Source organism: Delphinapterus leucas, chromosome 3 (assembly GCF_059928025.1).
Source record: "Delphinapterus leucas isolate spDelLeu-1000000601 "Yukka" chromosome 3, BTC_Dleu_Yukka2, whole genome shotgun sequence".
Lineage (NCBI taxonomy): Eukaryota > Metazoa > Chordata > Mammalia > Artiodactyla > Monodontidae > Delphinapterus > Delphinapterus leucas.
In genome coordinates this window covers 62,539,581-62,561,570 of record NC_143131.1, presented here as the reverse complement: position 1 = coordinate 62,561,570, position 21,990 = coordinate 62,539,581, and the positions used below count along the sequence as shown (strand labels likewise).

General features: G+C 39.3%; 2 protein-coding genes across 3 annotated transcripts in view; one reads left to right on the top strand and one right to left on the bottom strand.

Annotated features, from left to right (window-relative positions):
• The window catches only part of WDR41 (WD repeat domain 41), a 58,849-nt gene extending 37,384 nt beyond the window's left edge, over positions 1-21,465 (top strand). The window contains exons 10-13 of one of the 2 annotated variants that reach the window (XM_022594486.3): positions 1,783-1,904; positions 2,738-2,826; positions 3,787-3,917; positions 6,772-21,465. In XM_022594486.3, coding sequence (XP_022450194.1) covers positions 1,783-1,904; positions 2,738-2,826; positions 3,787-3,917; positions 6,772-6,924 — 495 coding nt within the window. In that variant the 3' untranslated portion in view covers positions 6,925-21,465. The remainder of the gene's footprint in view (positions 1-1,782; positions 1,905-2,737; positions 2,827-3,786; positions 3,918-6,771) is intronic. The other variant, XM_022594494.3, reaches the window with a different exon arrangement.
• The window catches only part of PDE8B (phosphodiesterase 8B), a 149,175-nt gene continuing 136,101 nt past the window's right edge, over positions 8,917-21,990 (bottom strand). The window contains exons 18-21 of the mRNA XM_089909039.1: positions 19,545-19,665; positions 17,378-17,545; positions 14,852-14,981; positions 8,917-12,269 (exon numbers count right to left, since the gene is read on the bottom strand). Of these exons, the coding sequence (XP_089765165.1) occupies positions 12,160-12,269; positions 14,852-14,981; positions 17,378-17,545; positions 19,545-19,665 (529 nt within the window). The 3' untranslated portion in view covers positions 8,917-12,159. The remainder of the gene's footprint in view (positions 12,270-14,851; positions 14,982-17,377; positions 17,546-19,544; positions 19,666-21,990) is intronic.

Genomic DNA, 21,990 nt, shown 5'->3' with positions numbered 1-21,990 from the left:
TGTTGCGTGCAGGCTTTTCTCTAGTTGCGGCGAGCAGGGGCTACTCTTCAGTTGTGGTGCGCGGGCTTCTCATCGCGGTGGCTTCTCTTGTTGCCGAGCACGGGCTCCAGGCGTGCGGGCTCAGTTGCTGTGGCTCAGCCTGCTCTGGAGTGCAGGCTCAGCAGTTGTGGCGCACGGGCTTAGTTGCTCCGCGGCATGTGGGATCTTCCCAGACCAGGGATCGAACCTGTGTCCCCTGTATTGGCAGGCGGATTCTTAACCACTGTGCCACCAGGGAAGTCCGTATATATTTTTAATTTGATACCTTTTTCTCACTTTCGTGAAAGTGTTTAAAGTTTTGCATTTTGTACTCTTTAATCTTAAAATTTTCTATTGGTGTTATTAACTGCTATAAATGCTTAATAAAGCATTAATAAAGCACTCACTTTTCCCTAATTTTCTTTGTTTTATCGGAGTTTTTTTCTTTCTGCAGGGGGACCATTCATTGTTGATGACAAGTGATTGATAGAGTGATTCTGTTGAGTAAAGGCTGCCCCAAAGCTTATTAATTCTCTAGTTGTGTTGGTAATTTTCTTTGTGACTTTGGATAAATCATTTAAACTCTGCACAGATTTCCTGGTCCATATAACTAGTTTCTGAGTTTTCTCTGCATTGAATGTCACCCAGGGCGCTAGATTTTAGCAAGTTGGCTAGCTGTTCTCATTAATGCTCATGGCACTGGTCTTCAGCTTGCATTGCTACATGCAGAATACCAATCCTGAGGGTCAAGGGGATCATTCCAGATTTAAACTCTGGTAAGCCTTGGGGGGCATGTTTTGGTCGAGATACTGTAGGTCTGAGTTGGCGTTGTAGCCTTTGAGGCTGCATGAGAAGTATTCTTCGGTGAGAACAGGTAGGCAAAAAAAAAAGGATTTTTGAAAGGTCTTTCTATGGCATACCAACTGAGTAAGAATGAATGATTCTAAGACAAGAGCTACCAGAAGTCTAGTGACTTGCAAAATAATTTTGGAAGCTAGGTGGTATGGTATGAGGCAAGAGTAAGGGACTGGAGTAACATGACCTGGATTCTAATATCGAACTCTCACGTCTTAATTTTTGTGTGATATTAATCTTTTTTTATTTTGACTTATTATTCTGGAAAATAGCTTTTCCTACATTAATGAGATGTTGTGAGGTTGAAGTAAGGTAAATATTGGTGAAAGTACTTTCAAAAGATTAAAGGTGCTTTAGTAAAAAGGTGTTTCTAATACTACATTTGGAAAAATGTTTTTGTGAAGCCACTGTATATATGCCACTATAGCATATGCTTTTTTGTATCCTTTATAGGTCTTGTGACGCTTAAGATGTGGAGTGCAAGTAATTTTGCTCACATTTTTCAGGCAAAGGAAGCTAAGTAGTTTTCCCAAGGATATAGTATTATGTGGATGAAAACCTAGGTTGTACCTCAGCAGCTCCACCTCCACTGCAGGCCAGTCTGTCAGCCACAGCTCCTTTCTCTGTCACATTTCAACGAGGAAGAAAGCGATGCTGTGGGGTATAATATACAAAGCTTTCTCTGTATTAGCAGTTGTGTCCTTCCACCTTCTAAATGCTGAGCTTTCCTTTGTGCTTTGATACTTTTGGATTTCAGAGGGCAGTACAATAATTTGGGCTGAAGGCTAGGAATAGGGAAGGTAACAGTGGCTTTCTGATCTCACACCAGGCCTGGAAATCTATTACACCAGGTAGTGGTAAGTACTAGTTTTATGCCCATTACTGAACTTCCCCCCCTCCCCCCCCCAGAATGTATTTGTTGCAGTTGGAAGGGGTTTATACGTGTATAACCTTCAAATGAAGCGTGTGATTGCCTGCCAGAAAACTGCACATGACTCCAATGTCCTGCACGTTGCCAAACTTCCAAACAGGTACAAGTTTCCGTCAGTTCTGTAACAGGTGAAAGAAATGCATAGTTCCCAGGGCCACCAGTGTAATTTTTCAAGGGGCAAAGTCACCTGGCTCCGTGGCTTGACCTGTTATGTTCTTTTGGAAATGGAGAATACCCCATGGCTATCTTAGCAGAAGAGTTGGTGGCATTATATTATGAAATCTACAAGAAGCAAGGTTCAAATGAATTACATTGAATTTCATTATAAGAAGAGATAATTTAAAATTCGGTATTTATTTTAAAAGATAAAAGACTTTTGGGCACTGACTGTGTACTAATTTTTCTTTTTGTATTTTCCACAAACCCACCTTTTTGGTGGTGGTGTTTGATTACGGCTACAATTAAATGGTAGTCTCCTGTTGGCTAAGGCTACCAACTGAGGGCTTTCCCCTCAGGGTAGATTTGGCTGTTGAGTTTCTAGGGATGAATTATATGAAGGAAATAGAATTATTTTCTATGCAGGATACTTTTAGAGTGAGAGGCGCCCTGAGAAGAGATACAGTGAGAGGAAGGAATGAGACTTCTCAGGATATTGTGAAACTGTAATTCGTAACCTGTTTCCTGAATGCATTTTTAAAAATGGAAATGATACATATTTATAACATTTGAACCAATGTAACAGTATAATGTGTGCCTTTCTTGAGGAGTGCTTTTACTTTGCATTGTAAAGCCATATTGATAAATTGTGATTTTTATTGGCTCCTGCCAAGAGCTGAATAAAAGCAGTTGCGGGCTCCACTGATTTCTTTCACTGCAAATTTAGCATAGGCCTTCCATGGTGCTCTTTTTATCACTGATTTTCTCTTCTGACAGGCAGTTAATCTCATGCTCAGAAGATGGAAGTGTACGCATTTGGGAGTTACGAGAAAAACAGCAGCTTGCAGCTGAACCTGTACCAACAGGTGAGTATCTTTTCTCAAAAAGGTAGTCTTGCTTTTTTTTTTTTCTCATATGCAAGACAGAAGAAAGGCAGTGGTATGTAACCACAAAATAATATACAGTGTGCTCCAAAGAAGCATCAGATGTTTACATGAAGCATTTGGTAATTGGGATCTAGGATTCACATTTAAATATTGCTTTACTGTAGAACTACCTGTTTATTTCAGTTCAAGTCAACTAGGATTTTTTTTGTTCTGAGGGGAAACTATTATTCCTGGTAATCTGACTGACTAAATGGCCTAATGAACTATTTACTCATTTATATTGTCTGTAATTATGTCTGGTATACAGACAGAATTCGTATCATCAGGTGTCGAAGTTCTTTCAGCCTTAAAGCATTATCATTAACATAGAAGTCAATTTATTTATAAACATTTTTGTATTTATATCATCTCATGAACTCTTTGATTTTCAGGTGTTTGATTTGAAAAACAAAATCCCTGTTAGTTAGCAGCCTTTGCATAAGAAATCAGATGCTGGTACCCCTGGAATTTCTTCTGGTTATTTGAAGTCATAGGGCATTGCTCTGGGACATCCCTATGTTGCTTTTTGCCTACCCTTTATTGATAAATCTGAGTTGTGACCTCCCCCACCCCCGCCCCACCTCATTGCCATTCAGGCCTTTCATTTCTCTCCTCTTTGATTCCCATTGCCTTTTCCTCACATTAACACACCTTCACCAGTGCGTGAGTAGGGACAATAAAAAGAGATGAGCAACAAACCTGGGTAGCTAAGAGGAAACAAAGTAACATATTTAAAAAATTCTAGCATAGTACCTGGTACCATCCGCTCACTTAGCCCTTGACTAAAATAAATGGAGAACGCTTTTTGCATTTAAGTTTTATTTTTCTGATCTTAGATTATTATTATAAGAAAAGAGCACAGTAATTTCGAAAATGACTGAAATGGCTGTATTTTTCTAGGTTTTTTTAACATGTGGGGATTTGGAAGAGTAAATAAACAAGCCAGCCACCCTGTTAAAAAACAAGAAAATGCCACTTCATGTTCACTAGAGCTTATTGGAGATTTAATTGGACACTCATCATCTGTGGAGGTATTATTTTTAATAGGCATATAAATGTCCAGGGAATTCCTGCTTTTTGCATCTCACTGCTCTTCTTTCATTTGGTCTCATAAAGACCTAAACTTTCTCTTATCTGTAGGTTTTTGTGGAATCTAAACATGGAATGGGATAGGTTATATAGTATGTGCCATTAGGATCTCTCTTTACAGAGAAATGATTTGAAGAAGGAATGTCTTGCTTCTAAAAAATCGCGTAATTACTATTACTTATGAGATGTAGATAGCTGACAATAAGTACAGTGTGAATAATGTTGAATATGTAACAGTAGTAAATAGAGGGTACATGGAGGGTTGTGTTTATGTATGTAGAGGTAAAGCCTTATAGAATCTGATTCCAGGGAAGTTTATCAAATTCATGAACAGTACTGTTTTTACCTCCCTTTGGAGGATAATAATTTGTTAGCTTTAGTAAAACCCAGTGTCTTGACTGTCATTGTGCATATATGAAAATAATAGTTGAGAATTATAGGATGCATAAAGTTCTAACTTGCTATAAATATATTCAAATACTTTAATATTTACTATAGGCATTATTGCCTGTAATGAAGAAGGAATAAGACCAGACGAGGTAAAGAAATGATTGGAACTGGTAACAGTATAAGCAGAGCCCTAAGTCCCCCTCCCTCCCCCACCTCCCTCCCCCCCAACCTCCTCACTCCCTCCCCCCCCCCGTGCTGGTCTTAGTTGCGGCATACGGGCTCCTAGTTGCAGTATGCGGGATCTAGTTCCCGCGTGCTGCAGGCCCCCTGCACTGGGAGCATGGAGTCTTAACCACTAGATCACCAGGGAAGCCCCATGAGTTTCTTAAATTGTTCTTCCCTGTTTCATAGCCAGGGAGGAACAAATTGTTTTTCATTTGAAAGTGCATTTATACTTAGAAGGAACAGCACAACACTTGTTATTAGCATTTCCTGTATTTCAGGCACTACACTAGACATTGGAGTTTACAAAGAGATATATAAAGATATTATGGTCCTGAATATGAGCTGAACCTTGATGCCTAGGTAGGATTAAGATAGTCTTATGACCATAAGCTCCCTGATTTTGGGTACTTACATCTTACTCATTTTTGCCTTCCTCTGCCAGGTAGCCCAGTTGTTTTCATTTTGTTTTTTAACTTTGGGAGTTGTGCAGATGGAATGTGGTAGACAGGAGGGCAAAGATAGAATCTGCTTGGTGGCAAGGAGCAGGCTGGCTAGGCTGGAGGACTGTGTTCCAATGAATGGACACAGTAGGAGATAAAGCTGGGAAAGTAGTTTGGGGTCAGATTACTGAATGTAAGGCTAAGGAGTTTGGACTTTTAAAAAAAATTCATACATACGTACATAAAAAGTTTATGTATTTATTTTGGCTGTGTTGGGTCTTTGCACACGGGTTTTCTCTAGTTGTGAGCGGGGGCTACTCTTCAATGCGGTGCGTTGCGGTGGCTTCTCGTTGTGGAGCACAGGCTCTAGGCGTGTGGGCTTCAGTAGTTGTGGCGCACGGGCTTAGTTGCTCTACGGCATGTGGTATCTTCCGGTATCTTCCCGGACCAGGGCTCGAACCTGTGTCCCCTGCATTGGCAGGTGGATTCTTAACCACTGCAGCACCAGGGAAGTCCCTGGACTTTATGTTTTAAATAGTAGGAACCTATTAAAGGTTTTTAAATGGTGTGGCACATTTGTCATTGTATGGAAGTGTTCGATTCTTAGAAATTTTCCTGAGTGGAAGTGTTGACATTTAATTACTTTGTTAAAAAATCTTGGCTCTTTCTTGAATTTTCTTTTGATCCTTACTCTCTAAGCCTAGTCCTATCTACCTGTATTTATTGAATTCTAACTTTTCCATCTCCTGAGGAATTTTGCTCTGCTAGGTCTCCACCCCTCACTCCTACATCATCAGCTGAGCTCTTCTCCTGCTATCTTCAGAAATGTATGAGTTATTTCTTAGAAAACTTGCATCCTATTTCTCTCCTATATTTCACTCTTTCCCTCAAAGAGCTCATCCTTTTCATTTATCTCCTCTAATACCAGCTCTCTACTCCATAGGATGCATGCTGCCTTCTCATCAACATTGCATTTTCCTATTCTTACCTTCCAGCCTGTTCCTTCACTGGGCATGACCTTCCTTTTATTTGGAGAGTTTTATGTTTTTGAAGCTTTTTCTGACAACTTCATTCATTATTGATCTATGCCTCCTTTTTCTGCATTTGTGGCAACTCATAGCCTGAACTATGTTATTTAGTACCTGATTACATCATCTTTAATTGGTACCCTTATTGTTTCAACTACGATTTGGTTTTCACAACTGAATTAGAACCTTCTTGAGGGTAGGGACTATAAGCATATAGATGACACTCAGTAAATGCTTAAGGATTGATTATATCTCTTTATATAGAGAGCTAAAGCCATTGTTTCTCTTGGAGAATTTGGAATTCAGACATTTTATTGGTGGCCATTTTTGCATAAATAAGAAGGCCAGTAAAAATGATTAAGTAAAGCAGGTTTGTTGGGACTTCTGACAAAAAATCTTAAAACCAATACTTGAGGAATTAGATAATTGTAAAATTTAGACGATACTTTGGGACTTCATGTACTTTACAAAAATAGCTGTTATTTATAGTTCTGTAGTTGAGTAGTATTTACTAGTCTAGCATTTGTATATTTGTATGTGATTATCACTCACACTTAAAAATAACATTTCTCATGAAAGATACGGAGTTTTACAGTCAGATCCAAAGAAGTCTCCAAGGTACACATTTTAACAAGCACCTGTCTTAATCTAGTTAGTATTAGCCTCTTCTCCTTGAAGTTCCTATAATCAGTAAGTAAAAATTTTTTTTACAGATGTTTCTGTACTTTGAAGATCATGGACTAGTGACATGTTCTGCTGATCATCTCATTATTTTGTGGAAAAATGGAGAACGAGAATCTGGATTGCGCAGCTTAAAGTTATTTCAAAAATTAGAGGAGAATGGTGACTTATATCTTGCTGTCTAGTTTAAGGAATTTGAACACCTGTGCGTGAACCTTGAACAGCAAATATAGGGGTAATACTCTGAAAACCATTACCATATTAATCACTTAAATTTTGTAATTTTTTTTCTTGTTACTCCGTAAAATTCCAATTGTTTGAATTCTTTTTTCTGGGGCTGCAAACCAGCAACAAGTTGCTTCTCAGGTATTAGTACTTTCACCAAAGAATATAGCACAAGTTTTTCATTTGACTTTTCACATAACAGTTACCTGAAACCATTGAAGGAATGGGTCTAATTTCAGCAGTGAATTTTCAGAAAGTGAAGTTTTCAGAGTTCATCACATATATACCTGTTGAAGCAGAATTAAATTATACCACAGTGTCCTCACAGAGATAATTTTTATGCTTTGAAAAAACTCTGCACCAGAAATTACGGGAGTTTTCCTATGTTTAATGAGGAGAAGAGTACTTGGAACCTCTCACTCTCTAATGTAATTATATTGCCTCTAACTAAATTTTTATTCATCAAAAGGGATTAGATTTTTTAAATAGTACATGTAATTTCTTTCATTTAGCCTTTTTGGATTTTGAAATACCTTTGTTCTCCAAAGTTAGTATTTTAACTATACCTGTCATTCTTTTAAAGATTTATTCAAGGAACCTACTTTTTTGGAAATAAATATACATGATAATTATAGACAATATTTTGGGAGAAAAATGAAAAATCCGGTGAAGAGTAAATAGGTAGGATGTAGCATATCTTGAACTTAAACCTTGAGATATCCAGAAAACTGATGCCTCCCTGTAGGAAATGAAGATTCCATAATAATTGTACCTTGTGCTGCTATTGAAGTGGTGAGTGCTGTGTTTTAAGCTTCTTAATTTGAACCTAGACCCTGGGAGGAGGTAGAAATAGAACTAACAGTATTTTTTATTCTTTGGTTTTCTTTAGAGCCTGTTTAAGAATTCTTGTGATAAATTTAAATATAGCCTTTCTCCTACAAATCCCCCTGGTCTTTAGTAACTCTCAGTATTCTAAATATGAAGCAAACCTGAATCTCTCACTGTTTTAACTACAGCTTTTTTTTTTGGTGCCAACTAATTTGTTTAAATCATTTTTTAAAAAAATTCTAGCTACTAAAATCCCTATAAACACAAATCAGGAGGAATCTTATTAGGGTGTATTTTTTCCCCCTAGCCTGAACAGCTATTGACTAGATTCTTGGTAACAGACCAGCAGCAGCCCCTCATATATGCCAGAGATGAGGAGAGCTAGATCAGTAAAGTTACAGTGTTTTCAAAGTGCCTGATTCATCTTACCATTGGCTCAAATATGAAATGCTTGAGACAGGCATCACTTATGAGTTTCTTGCAGACCACTGAGATTTAATCATCTTCATCACCCCATCAGCCTTAGAGCACTCTTTCTCCCTTTTGGTACTAAAGAATAAAAATTAAAAAGTGTTCCATACATTAAAAAATGGGTGGGTTTAATTGTGGAGTTAGTTAATCTTAAACTGCTGATGAAAGAATCGTATTGAAGTAAACACCAGGTGGCTGATGTGTCAGAGGACTAATCCTTCTCAAAGAACACTTTCTGGATTTATTTTTTCATCACACACACCCTAATGGAATCTTTGTAAATTGTTGTCACTAGTTTTACCTTTGACAGTTGTTGTTTCCTCAACTACCTACAAAGTCTGGAAGAGCTCTGGTCATCTATGCCAGACCAGTGCCATAATGTTATAAATAAGGAAGCTGAAGCCCAGTCAGGTAAGGCCTTCCAGTTAGTTAGCTCAATTCTCATTAGCATCAGTAAACAAAACAGAAATTGAAAATGACTGGAATGAGAGAGAAGGGTTGTATGATTACCCCTTGAGCAAAACCAGATAATGTTCATAGTCATTGTTTCTGTTTTAATTCACAATGAAAATACCTTTATGGAGAAATATAATAAAATTTATGTAACCTCCATTATATAATAGAAGAATGTGAATAGAAAAATTAGCACTGCCTCTTAGCGGACAGATTGTTGTTATCGTGGCATACATATCTGAGCAGTCATACTGAGGCACTGCTAATCTTTTATCCTGAAATTGGAACGTGGGTAGGATTCCTAAACCAGGCAGACATGCATTTTGGGCTGAGTGCATCAGATTATTGATCAGAGTCATTTTTAGGCTTTTAATTTTCTTCCATAGATAGACTTTCTCTTATTACTAGCTAGCTTTTTCTTTGGAGATTCTACTATTAGGTCATGAGTTTTAAAGTTTTCTTGAATTGTATAAGATATTCAATGAATTATAAAAGGAATTCATAGATTCTTAACTGCTTTTTCCCCTAATTTGTTCTGGATTAGTATTATGTAATAGTAATCTATTCACGTGAATGATACAAACCACAGGTGAGTTGGGGGAGCAAATAATACTGATGAAAGTACCACTGTGAGTCCCTCTGTTATTAAAATCTAGAGGAAAACCTCCAACCCATTCACGGGAACTTGATGGTTTTTGCTTTCATGAGTGCCCTAAGGTCAGAGATGGAGTAAAACAGTGAGATGGGAAAATCTAGCAGGGACTCAGACTTGATGGCTGCTTACTAGTTGTATGCAGAGTGCTGCAAAAAGTTGAACTTTCAAATTAGAAGAATACAACTATAACTGAGGTCGATAAATATTATGTGCATTTTTTCCATTTCCCTATCTTAGCTTTCAGTGCTGTTATATTTGCAACACCGGAAGTAATACTATGCTGTGGGCCTTGTCATTTTTATTTAAAAATATCCTTATTACCTCATTCTCTGGCTTACTCACATAACACAATCAAGAGCCTAAACTTGAGGGACATTGTATTTATCTTTCTCAAGTTGAGTGCGTTCTCATTAATAGATGAGGCTTGTTCTTTGTCCACAAGACAAACCAGTCCTAACTCTGAAGGTAAGCATATTTTAAAATCTTAAATTGGAAGTAAAGACTAGCCTACTTAAATTATAGGGTTATTCTGGTCCCGGTAACAGTGTTTTATAACTAACTTCTGGTTAAGTAGTAGTAGTAATGTGACTTCTCTCTAGTTTAGATCATGTTATATTTTCCTAAATTAATAGGGTTCCCCTCAACACAGACTTACGCTCAGTATGAGAGACAATTATAATAGTTTATACTCACTCATCTGATACACATACCATCTGAAAGACTATTCGGAGGAATGCACTATTTAGTTAGCAACTCAGTAGAAGATTACACCATAGTAGATTACACTGATAAAGAGCAGAGCTATGCTAAAGCTTTAGTACCTGGCAGTGTTAATATGAAATTAATCTGAAATTATACTGAGTCAGTTCTAACAAACATTCACATAGAAAAATGTCAGACATCTGATGAATGTCACTTACCAAATGGAACCAAAAGCGAGATGGTCAAGAAAAGATTGTCGTTGCTTCAGGCAAGCTTCTGAAGCCTAGGCAAATTATTTAGCTCCTTAAAATGGGATTCTGACATCCTGAATTTAATGTGTTCTGAAAACAAAGCGTGTGACTCATGAAATAACACTAAACCGAAATATTGAAATTATGAAAAATTTAGGCCAAAGAGGTAAAATAAAAACAGCTGTTAGGAATGAAAAATGGCTGTAGGAATTTAGTTACAAGTACTTCACAAAAACATTTTCATCACATTTACTTAGTGCAGCATTACAATACAAAGCTAGCTGCTGTCCTGACCAAGCAAGTTCTCTTACCATCTAACAAAAATAATTTAGGTACATTTCTTTGCATGGAATTGTCATATATGTTTCCATTTGTTGGTACAAAACATAGAAAAAAACATTGGCATGTTTTGTAGTGATAAGTAATTTTTGCCCCTATGTACTAGTTCCATGTGTTCTGCATTCCAATTTTCATTTGAAAAAAGTAACTAACTACTGGTTCAGTTAATTTAGTTTCTGTTTGTTTATACCTCTTAGAAATGCAGCATGAAGTACAGAGAATTTGAAAGAAAAACAAAGATATTGTTTACAGAATCTCTAATTTATAATACATAGAGAAGGGTTGGCTGGTAAAAGAGAAAAGAAAATCTCAAGTCTGACTTCATGTAGACCACAGAAAGTTGTGAAAAGAGCTGTATAAAAATATGCACTTGTGCTTTAGAAGCTTTTAGCATACAATTAATAGCTTAAAATAGTATTTACTGCTTCCCCATATGCTATTTTTTGATATATTTACACACCTTGCAATCTTTTTTTCATCATTAAAGCAAAATGGCATGATCTTAAACATAGATAGGTTAAAAACATCTGAACCTTGAAACTTCCTCTGTCTCCTCAGTACTCGGCACAACGTACTCCATGGACTTAAACCCTGAAAATTTAGATTGCTTTAATAAAAATTTTAAACAGCAAATGTATATAAATTTTCTTTTTAAAAAAAAGCTTGTCCAGGGTATTCAGATTAATGGCTTGTATATAATACCTACTATAGTGCCTTGTAACTGCCTCTGTAAACCAGAAATAAAGGGAAAAAGCTCTTGGATTCCCCACAGACAAGATGTCACTTCCTTCCCCATTATGGTTGGCTTTCTGTTAAGATGAATCCCTTTTGTAGGAGAGAGGACTACACAGGCTGCTGATACCAGTCTAGAGAAGGCACTCACCAGGCCAAGACAGACTGTGTTCTAACTTGGGTGTTACACCATTGATCAGAACCACCTAGCCATGGAGGCTCTGAAGCTAACTAGTTTATCAGCAGTTTGGTCCTAGTTGTTTTGCTCACTTTATATGGGTTTTTTTTCTTAGATATTCTTATGAACCTTTTAGATTGATGCTCTTGAGGAAAATAGTCAAGCTAAACAGTGATGGTGACTTTCATGGTAAAAGATGAGCTAAACCACTAGCTAAGCTACATGGTCCATCATCCACAGATGGTGGGCTCGTGGGCACCAAGTCTTTGCTGCATGTCTCCTGCTAGTTACAGTGAATCAGCTGCAGGGTTTGATGAGGGCAGACAGGATAACAGCAGGGCAAAGGATTTTGCCATGTGTTTGTTCTGTCACTAAGTGATTGTTCAAAAGAACATATATTTTTCTTCATGGAACATAATTTTCTAAAAATGAAATTTGGGAAGTTGAATGATTAAAAGTCAGATATTAAACATTAGCTCCTTAACCTACACCTGTCATTTTCATTATGAAGGAAAGCCTCTTGTTTACACTACTGTGATTCACAGTGCCCTTTGTAGATCAAGAGGTCACCTTCTCTGTCTTGGCTTTAGCTGTCAGATGGAAGCCTCAGACTTTTGCACTTTAGGTCATCTAACGTCTTCCAGTGTTTGTAGTTATCGGCCAAATGTTGCATCAGGGTTGGCAGGTGTGCAAAGGCTGCAAGGATATAAGAGAATAAAAAGAAGCCTGTTAAATTAGATTCCAGGAGCATTTATAAGGTTGGGGCTCTGTGGGACAAATTTGGGATCACAATTGGAGGAGAGGTACCCTAGGTTAGGCCTAACGTGAACACAGAAGCATGAGAAGGATGAGTTACTAAACACTGGTTTCTGAAATATGAACAGGTCCTTTTAACTAAAAATTGATAACAACAAAAGATCAGAAAGAGAAATTAAAGAAACAATCCCATTTACCATCACATCAAAAAGAATAAAATACCTTGGAATAAACCTACCTAAGGAGGCAAAAAACCTGTACCCTGAAAACTATAAGATGTTGATGAAAGAAATCAAGGATGACACAAACACATGGAAGGATACCATGTTCTTGGATTGGAAGAATAAATATTGTGAAAATGACTATACTACCCAAGGCAATCTACAGATTCAGTGCAATCCCTATCAAGATACCGATGACATTTTTCACAGAACTAGAATGAAAATTTTTTTAATTTGTAAGGAAACACAAAATACCCTGAATAGCTAAAGCAATCCTGAGGAAGAAAATCAGAGCTGGAAAATCAGGCTCCCTGGCTTCAGACTATACTTCAAAGCTACAGTAATCAAAGTGGTATGGTACTGGCACAAAAACAGAAGTATAGATCAATGGAACAGGACAGAAAGCCCAGAAATAAACCCATGCATCTATGGTCAATTAATCTACGACAAAGGAAGCAAGAATATACAATGGAGAAAAGATAGTCTCTTCAATAAGTGGTGCTGGGGAAACTGGCCAACTACATGTTAAAGAATGAAACTAGAACATTCTGTAACACCATACACAAAAATAAACTCAAAATGGATTGAAGACCTAAATGTAAGGCTGGCTACTATAAAACTCTTAGAGGAAAACATAGGCAGGACACTCTTCACCATAAATCACAGCAGTATCTTTTTGGATCCACCTTGTACCTAGAGTAATGAAAATGAAAACAAAAATAAACAAATGGGACCTAATTAAACTTAAAAGCTTTCGCACAGGAAAGGAAACCATAGACAAAATGAAAGTACAACCCACAGAATGGGAGAAAATATTTGCAAATGAAGCAACCAACAAGGGATTAATCTCCAAAATATACGAACAGTTCATGCAGCTCTGTATCAAAAAAAAAAAAAAAATCAAAAAACAGGCAGAAGATCTAAATAGACATTTCTCCAAAGAAGACATACGGATGGCCAAAAGCACATGAAAAGATGTTCAACGTCACTCAATGAGAAATGCAAATCAAAACCACAATGAGGTATCACCTCAAACCAGTCAGAATGGCCATCATTAAAAAGTCTACAAATAAATGCTGGAGAGGGTGTGGAGAAAAGGGAACCCTCCTACACTGTTGGTGTGAATGTAAATTGGTGCAGCCACTATGGAAAACGGTATGGAGGTTCCTTAAAAAACTAAAAATAGAGCTACCATATGACCCAGCAATCCCACTCTTAGGCGTATACCCAGAGAAGACTGTAATTCAAAAAGATACATGCACCCCAATGTTCACTGCAGCACTCTTTACAGTAGCCAAGACATGGAAGCAACCTAAATGTCCCTTGACAGATGAATGGATGAAGAAGATGTGGTGTGTGTGTATATACATATATATATATATATATATATATGTATATGTATATGTATATACACACACATATACAATGGAGTATTACTCAGCCATGAAAAAGAGTGAGATAATACCATTTTCAGCAACATGGATGGACCTAGAGATTATCATACTAAGTGAAGTACGTCAGAAAGAGAAAGACAAATATCATATGATATCACTTATATGTGGAATCTGAAAAAAAGGATACAATTCAACTTATTTACAAAACAGAAATAGACTCACAGACTTTGAAAACAAATTTATGGTTACCAAAGGGGAAACACAGGGGGAGGGACAAATTAGGAGTTTGGGGTTAACATATATACACTAAATAGATAATCAACAAGAATCTACTGTATAGCACAAGGAACTCTACTCAATGTTCTGTAATAACCTATATGCGAAAAGGATCTGAAAAAGAATGGATATATGTATATGTATAACTGAATCACTTAGCTGTACACCTGAAAGTAACCCAACATTGTAAATCAACTATACTCCGATGTAAAATAAAAATTAAATTCAAAAGTTAAAAAGGATCTCAAAAAAATGAAAAGCTGTTTATCAACTGATATTATGAAAAGAATCTGTGATTCAGAGTAGACTTAGTATATTTTATGTTCTCTCTAGAATTTCCTCCAATGACAGAATAAAACTCCTGTAAGCTTTGGAAACATGTCCTTGGAAGAGTTGAACACCTGTTTATCCAGTTACCAAACATCCACTGAGTCTTCCATACACATGGTTTGTGCTGAGGACACACAAAGTGTTCATGCACCCCCAGCACACCTGGCCACAAGCAGCTGACTTTTTCTTTTAAGTTACATTTCATTTACACCTTTAGGCCCAGCCTCTGTCATTAAAGGTAACCATCATAAAGTATAGCAAAATATTCTGTTTGTGGGTAACAAAACAGGAACTGTCTTACCATCCCAAGCATCAAACATGTCTGTTATGAAGTAGTCAATAAAGGAGATCTGGGACTTGGGGATGCTACAGGTATTCCGGTCAAACACTGGCATCACTACAGGTAGCCCCTGTCTCTTCTCTTCATCAGTCTGTAAGAAATAACACAGGGCTGTAGGGCACATAAGGAGCTGTCACAGTAACATCTAGTTTGTCAGAACCACTCTGTGAAAATGGGTCATAATCCAGTTGTATCTGTGAAGAAATTGGCTTGGCAAGGTCCTGAGGTTTATATAAGACAACCACCTGATGAGCTACAGTGACTGGATTCAGGTCTTCTGACTCTCAAATGTGTTATGCTATCTTACAGCACCTCCTGAAGCACTTATCTCAGGATTTGTAGCCCCTTTTCTGAGATCTGTTTTCATGATCGCAAGGTCAAGACTATTTTCAAAGTAACACTAATAATACTAAGTGGCGTTTATACTGAGGGTACAGGAGCGATGGTGTGTTTAAAACTGCTGACGCCTTAGCGTGAATCAAAGAACTGGCACCAAGCTGTACAAATAGTCATTGTATTATTCACTGTCATATGCTTGCACTTTAAAAAGAAAGCCAGTTTCACTTAAGAATGTCTTCATTAAAGTAGTAAGAATTATTAATCTTATTTAAACTTGACCTTTGAAAATACGTCTTTTTAATATTGTGTGTGACAAAATCGGAAGTACATACAAAGCCCTTGTGCTGCACATCAACGTATCATGGTAGTCTGGATGAAAAGCAGTTAGGCAGTTGAGCTGAACTAGCTTCTTTTTTTCATGAAATAACTATGTTTTACTCAAAAGAATGACAAACTATGAGATTTTTCAGATTGGGGTATTTGGTCATGCAATTCTCAAGATATGTGTAAATCTGAGTATTTTGCACATTAGAGTGTATGTTTTATGCATAAGGTCATAATTCACTGGGCTGAAATTGAGATCCACATTTACTGGTAGTATGCTGAACCAGAGGCTGGCTGATCAGAGACCTCATTTGTAACCTGATTTTTAGGTCACATTGTCTTGTGAACATTAGTACTTTCCTTTCTGGGAAAAGGACACCTAAACAGGGAGATTACATTAAAGAACTTAAAAGTGGCTCTTTTCCGTTCCCCATTCACATACTTTGAGAATAACTAGGAGTAGGATTTTAAGTCTTCTCTGTGGGTCCTGGGAAGCCCCGTTAATGGCCTCCTACCAGTTTTTGGCTCAGCTTGCTCATTTCAGGTCAGTAGATTAGGCAGCCTTAAAATAGCCACTGCTGTTCAAGGAGTAGTTTGGGTTTTTTCCCCTCTCTTTCTGGCAAGCTCAGAACTGCTTGTCCTATTTTTCTTTGATTCATGGGCTCTCTTCCCATCCTTGAAAGCTGCACCTAACTTACTGGGTCCTCGGCTGCCCTTTGCCCCTGCCAACCCTTTTAGACATTATCAGCTATTCTTTTATTCTGCCTCAGTGGTATGTTCCAGCCATATAGGCACACAACCCTCCCCCCCCACCCCCCGTCCCCAAATGCATTACTTGTAGATACTTGTGACATGTTTGTCTATCACAAATAATAAACATTAGTCCTTAGAGCCTCTTCTTTGAAAGTAGGCCTCTTTTAAATGGCATCTTGTGGTCTACTACGTTATTCTCCTTTAATTCCTCTTCACACTGCCAAAGTTGCTGTTTTCCTTATATAAAAATTCTGGTTTTCCTCCCTACTAATTTTGCTCATAACCCTTTGTTCTCCCAGAACTCTCCCAGAATGTTCTTTCCCATTTCTAAATTTTGAAATCCTTCAAAAAAAAAAAAAAAACAAAAACACCAGCTCTAACACCTTTTCCACAAAGCCCTTTTATCTAGAAAAAAAAACTCTTTCTGAACTCTTAGAACTTAACATATACCTCCTTTAGAAGTGTTTTCATTTTTTTGTTTGTTTGTTTTTGTTTTGCGGTACGCGGGCCTCTCACTGTTGTGGCCTCTCCCCTTGCGGAGCACAGGCTCCGGACGCGCAGGCTCAGCGGCCATGGCTCATGGGCCCAGCTGCTTCGCGACATGTGGGATCTTCCTGGACCGGGGCACGAACCTGTGTCCCCTGCATCGGCAGGCGGACTCTCAACCACTGCGCCACCAGGGAAGCCCTTTATTTTTTAATTTACCAATGTATGGACCTGTTTATGTCTGTCTCCCTCCCCTACTGTATTATGAGCTACCCATGGTGCAGTCTGTTCCCCAGACTGCACCATGGAGATGATTATCTAGTGAATGAATGGAGGATTTCCCAGTTTTTGTGGAAATTCAGGATCTAAAAATTTGAGGATGAAAAGATACTTCCAAAGGCTCAGTTTATCCCTCTTCCCCTAGAGAGAGTTTAGTTAGTGACCAGACATCATAGTCTCTTGAGGGACCAGATTTCTGTTCCAGGCAAGGGTGAGCCATTGCTTTCCAGGGAGGAGTCATTTATTTACTGTGACCCGGGGCCATTCCCAGAAGGGAGGTGGAGCTTCCCTAGAGAGGCAGCACACCTGTGCAAAGTACTCCTCGGAGATCCTTCCGGCCCATTCGATACATAGGTCCAGGGGGCGGCATGGATTGGCCACGTCAGCACACTTAATCATCATGCGCTTAATCAGGATTTGATTTTCAGGAAAGTTCTTCCCAATAGGGTTGCATTCACAGTCACTGCCTTCAATCTGGAAAACAGATAGTCCCATCAGGGTTGTTTCAATGTGATGGTGAAGCCCACAAGGGCCAGCTGACCAGATATTAGATGGCAGTCACCCAGGCAAACTTAGGCATGAGACTTGATGAAGGAGGCCTTCCCATCCTTAATTCCATATATGATACATTGATATATTCTTGGGGACGGGGAGCAGTCAAACAATACAAACACACAGAGCTTAAAAGGTCGAAGTCCCTATCACCACCCATCCACAACCTCACTTTCATCCTCTTCCCCAGAGGTAGCTGCTACAAAGCAGGTTTTTGTTTTGTTTTGTTTTTAATGAATTGGTATGTAATCTTAAGGAAGGAGAGCTTTTCTCCCAGTTTTATCAGGAAATGTGTAAAAGCACAAATTCCACTTTCTTAATACATTAAAGATGGGGAAATGCCACATACATGTGACCCTTCAATTATTTCTTGATTTCTTTCTACTTAATATGCCTGACAGCTCCCTCTCTCCTGTGACCTTCTGTCCCACCCCCAGTTACCCACCTCCTCCCACTTTGTTCTTTCTCTTCAGGTATGTGTCCACTCATGCTTTCCAGGCTGCTCTTCTGGCTGGGTGGTAGGGAGGGTGAGACATGTAAGTGTTGGGGGTACTAGGAGCAGAAAGCGGGCCAGGGCAGGAGCAGGTATATTCAGCCATGTTAAAAAGACTGGTTGTACACTAATACCTACCTAGTGATGGATGTCAGCGGTCCAGAGCCAAGTGGACAGGTCTGTGAGTAGGCTTATGTAAATGCGACAACAGGTCAATTACACAAAACCTAGAAGACTACGATTCCCTGATTTCAAAGATACCATGGAACTGACTGTGTAAACATCTAATTAGCTCTCCAGATCTCTGCCAAGCTGAAGGACTGTATGACATTTAAGGATTTTTTTGTTTTGGGACTGGACCTATTAAACCATCAATGGGCATAATTATATTCTGAAGGTTGGTATTTTGATTACTTACCATTGGGAAGATACTGCTTGCTATAGTTACTGCAGTACATAAATCTCAACAGAGTTGGGGGCTTACTTGGATAGATGACCTTCCCAACTCTGAATTCTATGATTCTGTTTTAATTTCCCCCTCTTAAATCCCCAGATCTTTGCTCCCATAAGTCCTCTGTGGAAGGAGAGGGTCCTGGCATTGTGCTGTGGAATCCCTGGGGGATGGAGCAGAACACAGGTGAGGTGGACACTGTTCCTTCATTCAGGCTGGTCATGTGATGGGTCCTACACAGATTGTTTCCTTACTGATCATCAAGTTACATCTAAGACAATCATTCCTCATTCATCCACATATGCAACCCTCATACAGGAATGAGTGAAAAGCTTTTCTAACTTTATGGGGCTATGAACAGCCTTACAGTATAAGAGGGCAGTTGATCTCATTTTAAACAGTAAGAGATGTGAACTTATGTCCATGTTCCTAAAACCCAAGTTTGTAGGGACCTTAAGGCAGGTCTAAGGCACATCAGTAAATTTTAAAAAGGAGAAAGACTTGTATTTTTGTTTTCAACTAGTCATTCCCAATTTAACTTTCTATAGTCTTTAGATACTGACAGGCTTTTAATGCAAATCAGCAGGATTATAGTTCTTTAAAACATCTAATATTGAGGTCTCCCAAGAGCTCAAAGACCAGAGAACTAGAAAGGCTCTGAAACCCCTAAAATGACACCATTTATTCCAGTCTCTGCTGTCTGCAGGCTCCTTTCATCATAGACTTTGGGCCTACTTTTGTCACTGCTGGCTTTATCTCAGTCAGGGCCTTTCTTTCAAGGAGCTCAGAGTTACTGTGGACACTCTCAATCTGTTCTTGTCCTTAGGGAAAACAAGTGACCAGTACTTTCAGCCTTCTTTACCAACTCCAAGCAAATAACCATCTTGCATTCAAGATGGAGAGAAAATGCTTTGAGGCCAGAGTAGGCTCTAATGGAAATACATTCTGGTGTATCTTATTACATGGGAAATGCTTACCTCAGCTGCCATTGGCTTGTTGATGCTGTTCACAAATTTGTTCACATGTTCAAAGTGTTTTGTCATCTCTGTTGCTAAAACCATATCAATAATAGCCTGGCGCAGTGTTCGATAATGGTTCCTAAAATAACCAGGAGACAAAGCGCGTTGTTCACATCATGTCCCGAATTAGAACTGTTCTACCATTTCACCACACTTCCCACAATCTAGGAGGAAGCTAGGGGCAGAGTTAGTGAAGATCACAAGAAAGTTTACCTGCTCATCTTCCTACTCAGCCAGGACTTGGTGACACTATTCCATTTTCCCGAGTGACAGCTGACCTTCATATGATTTATGAATATAAAAAAAAAAAGTGTCCCAAGGGTACTTATTTCACAAGGTGATTCCCTTCTACCTTCCCTTGGCAATATCAAAATAGTGAAGTGAAAGGAAATGACAAGTTCTTTCCCTACAAGGCTAGTACAGCAACCTGGTGAGCTGTCCCATGGCATTCAGTGCAGACACAGTCATTCTTGTTACAGAGAAGTGTCATTATTTCTTTTGATGATGGCATTGGAAGAAAGTTTTCCAAATAATGAGCAGTTCTCTAGATTGCAATTAGATAGAAGTTATAATGGAAGGAGCAATAACCCTGCTCAAAATCACCCAGTTCCTATCATCTTTTTCTAACTTCAAGAGCCAGAATGGGGAACTGAATAAAATTGGCTATTGGCAAGAATTCTTCCTATGAAAGTTTTAAAAACAATACTTGATACTGATGAAGCCTTCAGTTGAAGGTGGAATAACTGGTCTCCATATTTTCTCAGGTTTCTGGAGACCAAACAGATGGGTTCAGGTTCATGTTGACAAGTCATCCTTGAGGCCTGAGTGAGTTGAGCTCTGAGCTCCCTGTGTACTGCCTTTTCTCAGGGGTCTGCACTCCAGCCTGGCTGTTGCTATGTAGGAAATACTCATAGCTTGATGGCAGGGTGGTGGCTGGCAAGAGGAATTGCTCCTATCTGTTCACATTTGGCCAACTCACCAGAGGGGGAATCCTGCCCTACACTGTGGACTCCAGGAGCTCTGCTGGGAGCATGGAACACTGTCTCCTCATGAGTTAGGATTTTAAGTGACTGAAAATTGAGCTGGGGAAAGATGGGTAAGGATACATTTTCCTCAGGTTACACCAAAGACAGGATGTCCTTTTGAGAGGATAAAAATATCTGCTATATTTGTTAGTAGTATAATCAATATTTATAGAGTGCTTTGCAGTGTATAAAACATTTTCATGAACTCACTGAAGACCAGATGGAGTTTAAAAAGATGAACAGTCTAAGCAGAGAATGGAGGAGGGCTGGCTGCACATCAAAGAAATCTATGTGGTCAACGTTTGTGTACATCTTTATGAAGATGTCCTTGCAGCACCTGTGAACATTTAGCAGGCAGTGCTTGCCTTGTGAAGCAGCTCAGGGTAAAGGCACGGCCACCAAAGTAGGAGTGAGAGCGACGTGACGCCGGGAGGGAAACCCCAAAGAGGCTGCAGCTGCAGGAGGCCAGAGTCCTGGCCGCTGTTGGCCTTCCCTGAGGGCTTCGACCAGGCCCTGCAGGCTGCACAGCAGCTGAGCGCCACCCACCTCACGGACCCTGTCCTGCCTCACGTCGCCGACCCAGTAGCCCTGTTGCCAGAATGAGCTGAAGTGTGAAAATTGCTTAGCAGGACCAGGCATAGCATGGGCCTCTTCTCTTGTGGTTTCACTTGCCAAGACCACTATCTTGATAATTCTGAGCTCTTCCCACAAGTGTTCATCTAGGGGCATCTACCCCAGCCATGTGGCTGACAGGGTCTTGGTGCTCCGGCCTGGTGTCAGGCCTGAGCCGCTGAAGTGGGAGAGGCGAGTTCAGGAAACTGGACCACCAGGGACCTCCCAGCCCCACGTAGTATCAATCAGGGAGAGTTCTCCCGGAGATCTGTGTCTCAACACTATGACCCAGTTCCACCCAACAGCCAGCAATCTCCAGTGCTGGATGCCCCATGCCAAACAACTAGTGAGACAGGAATGCAACCCCACCCATTAGCAGAGAGGCTGCCTAAAATCATATTAAGTTCACAGACAACCCAAAACACACCATTGGATGCGGCCCTGCCCACCAGAAAGACAAGATCCAGCCCCACCCACCAGAACACAGGCAGTGGTCCCCTCCACCAGGAAGCCTACACAAGCCACTGAACCAGCCTCACCCACTGGGGGCAGACACCATAAACAACAGGAACTATGAACCTTCAGCCAGCGCAAAGGAGACCCCAAACACAGTAAGGTACACAAAATAAGCAGACAGAAATGTGCAGCAGATGAAGGAGCAAGGTAAAACCCACCAGACCAAACAAATGAAGAGGAAATATGCAGTCTACCTGAAAAAGAATTCAGAGTAATGATAGTAAAGATGATCCAAAATCTTGGAAATAGAA